Source organism: Mus pahari, chromosome 10 (assembly GCF_900095145.1).
Source record: "Mus pahari chromosome 10, PAHARI_EIJ_v1.1, whole genome shotgun sequence".
NCBI classification, from domain to species: Eukaryota; Metazoa; Chordata; class Mammalia; order Rodentia; family Muridae; genus Mus; species Mus pahari.
The window spans coordinates 54,692,488-54,695,873 of record NC_034599.1 but is presented as its reverse complement, the minus strand read 5'-3'; the positions used below and the strand labels follow the sequence as shown (position 1 = coordinate 54,695,873).

General features: G+C 32.6%; 1 protein-coding gene across 4 annotated transcripts in view; it reads right to left on the bottom strand.

The window, feature by feature from the left end:
* Positions 1–3,386, bottom strand: part of Myo9a (myosin IXA) — a 186,638-nt gene that overhangs the window by 143,858 nt on the left and 39,394 nt on the right. For all 4 annotated transcript variants that reach the window (XM_029543622.1, XM_021207762.2, XM_029543623.1 and 1 more), the window contains exons 5-6: positions 2,076–2,175; positions 501–557 (exon numbers count right to left, since the gene is read on the bottom strand). In XM_029543622.1, coding sequence (XP_029399482.1) covers positions 501–557; positions 2,076–2,175 — 157 coding nt within the window. The remainder of the gene's footprint in view (positions 1–500; positions 558–2,075; positions 2,176–3,386) is intronic.

Below are 3,386 nucleotides of genomic sequence, written 5' to 3'. Positions count from 1 at the left end.
CCTGCCTCTGCCTCCCAAGTGCTGGGATTAAAGGCGTGCGCCACCACGCCCGGCTAAGTTATCTCTTTAGTCCACTAAAAATAATTCTAAAAAGTAAGTATCAAACTAAGGATGAATGAAGTTTAATGGTAAAGAGTGTAGCTAGCAGTCACACTGCAGTAAAACAAAACAATAAAAACCTTGAAGGGAAAGGGGAATTACTGGAGTTGAAACAGCTACTACAGTGCTGGCCATCAGGGATGCAGTCAATTTACTGTCTGTGAAAGTAAATGTTTAATGAAGATTAAACATTAAGCTAAATATATAAAAATAGTAAATTGGTCTAGCAACAAACTATTACGCACAAATCAACCATTCAAAGTAATAAAAACTAGTGCTCCTCTTTCCTTGCATTGTTGATGTATCAGCTCATCTTCATGCTGACTGATAAAGATGAATGAGAATGAGCAATGTGAAGTCCCTTTAACAGGAACAAAAAATATTTAGGTACTTGTACTGACCGGCTCAGAATCATAGCAATAATCATCCCAGCTCTGTCTGAGAGGTTTCTTTGTTATCTGAAAGTAAGGTACATTAGTTAGGTAGAAGTTATTAGGGTGGAATTATACTTCTGTAATGAGCTCTGAGATGCATTTTGTATAGCAACATACTCTAATAAAAACTAGATAAATATTCAGATTCTGGGAGATTATATATTATTCTATTCAACTTATATATGTCATTGCTCAGTGGCTCTGATATTTGTATTAATTACTAAGTTCCTTATCCTATAAGTACTGATATTATGCATGTATGCCATATCTACTCCTTACACAAAAATGTCAGAAAGACTATAAAATACTGAATCAGTAGAATTATCATCTCATTTCTAAGTGCTTACAACTTTGTTTAAAAAAAATAATTACTCAGGCTGAATTAGTAATTTTTAAAAATATACTTAATTTTGTATACTTAAAATACCCTAGCATTCAAACAGAGAGTGATGTAATTTCTAAGTTCTAGATCTATTAACATGAAGTTATGGTTGTGTATATTAATATGAAGTTGTAAAGTTAAAAAATACCAGATAGAGCATACTGTACATTTGAAGAAAAGTCCATGGTGTTATTTTGATAATATTTAATAAAAAAATTCTTACTCACTCAAGTGTAAATTAAATTAAAAAAATCCTAAGGGTACTTTTCATTGTCATAAAGAAATTTTTCCTATAAATATAATATTTTCCCTCAAACAAAAAATGAGGAATTATTTTATTCTTTAAGTAATATACTATAGTAACAATTCCACTAATAATTGGATTTGAAATTTTAATATGAGGAATAGAAAAATAGAGTAATCTATATCTAGAAAATGTGTGAAGATCATTCCTCAATATGGAAGCTTAAAGCTGAATTCTGAATTTTAAAGAAAAAAACATATTCTCTACATCATTTGCCTTCAGGAAATTTCATACTGGTGCTTTGTTCTATTTTGTTTTGTTTTTACCACAAGAAATCACAATGTAGCACAAGTTGCCCTGGAATTCATTATAGAGACAAAGCATGATAATCCTCTTGCATCAGCTTCCCAAATGATTTAGGATTACAGGAATGAGCCATTATGCCCGGGTTCTATAGACTGTTTAAGAGGACTGTTCATTAAATTATACAGTAATAGTCTATCCCAGTATCATATCATGCAGACATATGTGTATTAGAGTACAAAACATGCAAATCAAGTTCAAAGCAATCTCTTTGTAATTCGCAAGTATTACTCAACAGGTACACTTAACATCCTGGGGTATGTAAAAGGTCATTCATGACAAAAAGAATGTAACATTTTTCTAATAAGAAAGTATGATAAAACAGCTTAATATTATTAAAGAATCTCACAAAGTGCACATAAAACATACATAATTTTTATCACTTATATGAAGTAGATAATCCTTTTTAAATTTGGAGGGTATGCCACATAATTTTTTTAGACTGTCTACATAAAGGCAAAACATATCTATATATAAAAGCACTACAAAACTTCCTCAGTAACTAAAATTTAATCATGCTCTACATTTCAAAATGTTTTTCCTGAGTCCTTACCTGGTTGAGAAAATGGTACTCCTCAGGCTGTTTAAGGTGGAATGCTAACCTCTCTTCTTCACTTGCTCCTGCGAGAAGGTAATAGAATACATGATAGTTCCTGTTGGGAACAAAACATATAATGAACATGACTAATTCTAGAAACATTTTTTTATTTTGTTTGGTCATAAAAAAAGACAGTTAGTTGTCTTTCACCTGCTCAAGCAAGGAGCAAAAATTTATCCTTAACTGATCTGTACACCTTGCATAATTCATACAAATACCTTTACAGTACTAAAAATTTTGTTGTAAGATTCATATATTGCAAAATGACCAAGATGCAGCTCTGTCAAGATTCATCCTCAGGGATGCTGAAAAGACCTGCTGTTCTAGCTCCCTGCCTAATCCTGCCTCACTTGATGCTGTTTCCAGAGACTTGCTCCTAGAACAGCTTCAAAAATAGCTGCTGATTCCCGATGACCTTGGTTCATCCAGACTTTCAGACAGATCCCATCAGAATATCAGTCAAGCCCTGTACTTTTTAAACATACACAGACTGGATAACAAATGCTAAAGCTAGCTTTCTAAAGTCTAACCTATTTTTCCAATATTTCTACCCTTCCCCACCCCTTAAAAAATAATATTCACTGCCCCAATTCAGCAGAAAGAAGCTATGAAGGATCATCATCCTAATTCCTTGAGCTTGGGAGTCTGGTTATGGTTATTTTGTAAATTATAAATAGACTGGTATTTTAAGAGATAATTTGGAAATGGTCATAATTTTGGACAGGGAGAAAACTAAATAAAGGGCTTAGATTTGGGGATTTCTGTCTTTCCTTCTTCTCTATCCTTTTTTTCTCAGGAAAAGGGATGGGGGTTGAAAAGAAAAGGGGGGATAGCATAATATTATAAGAAAATATATATATGGGATGGATTACTAAATTTATTCTTATACAAAAAAATTTATAGCCTAATTTTACATTGGTAGAAATCTCTAATTTCTGATGCAGAATTGAAGTTATATTATTCTTATATTGGTATAGAATTGATATAATGATATAGGTTTAAAGTTTTCATTGGTACAAATCTTTAAATATTGATTCAAATTTTAAATTAATTTTGTTACACTTAGATAGGCATTGTGCCTATGAAACTCATTCAAGAATACAAGGATTAGACTCAGTCCTTCTGCCGGGTGTGGTGGTGCACGCCTTTAATCCCAGCACTCGGGAGGCAGAGGCAGGCTGATTTCTGAGTTCGAGGTCAGCCTGGTCTACAAAGTGAGTTCCAGGACAGCCTGTCCGGAAAAACCAAAAAAAAAAAAAAAAAAAA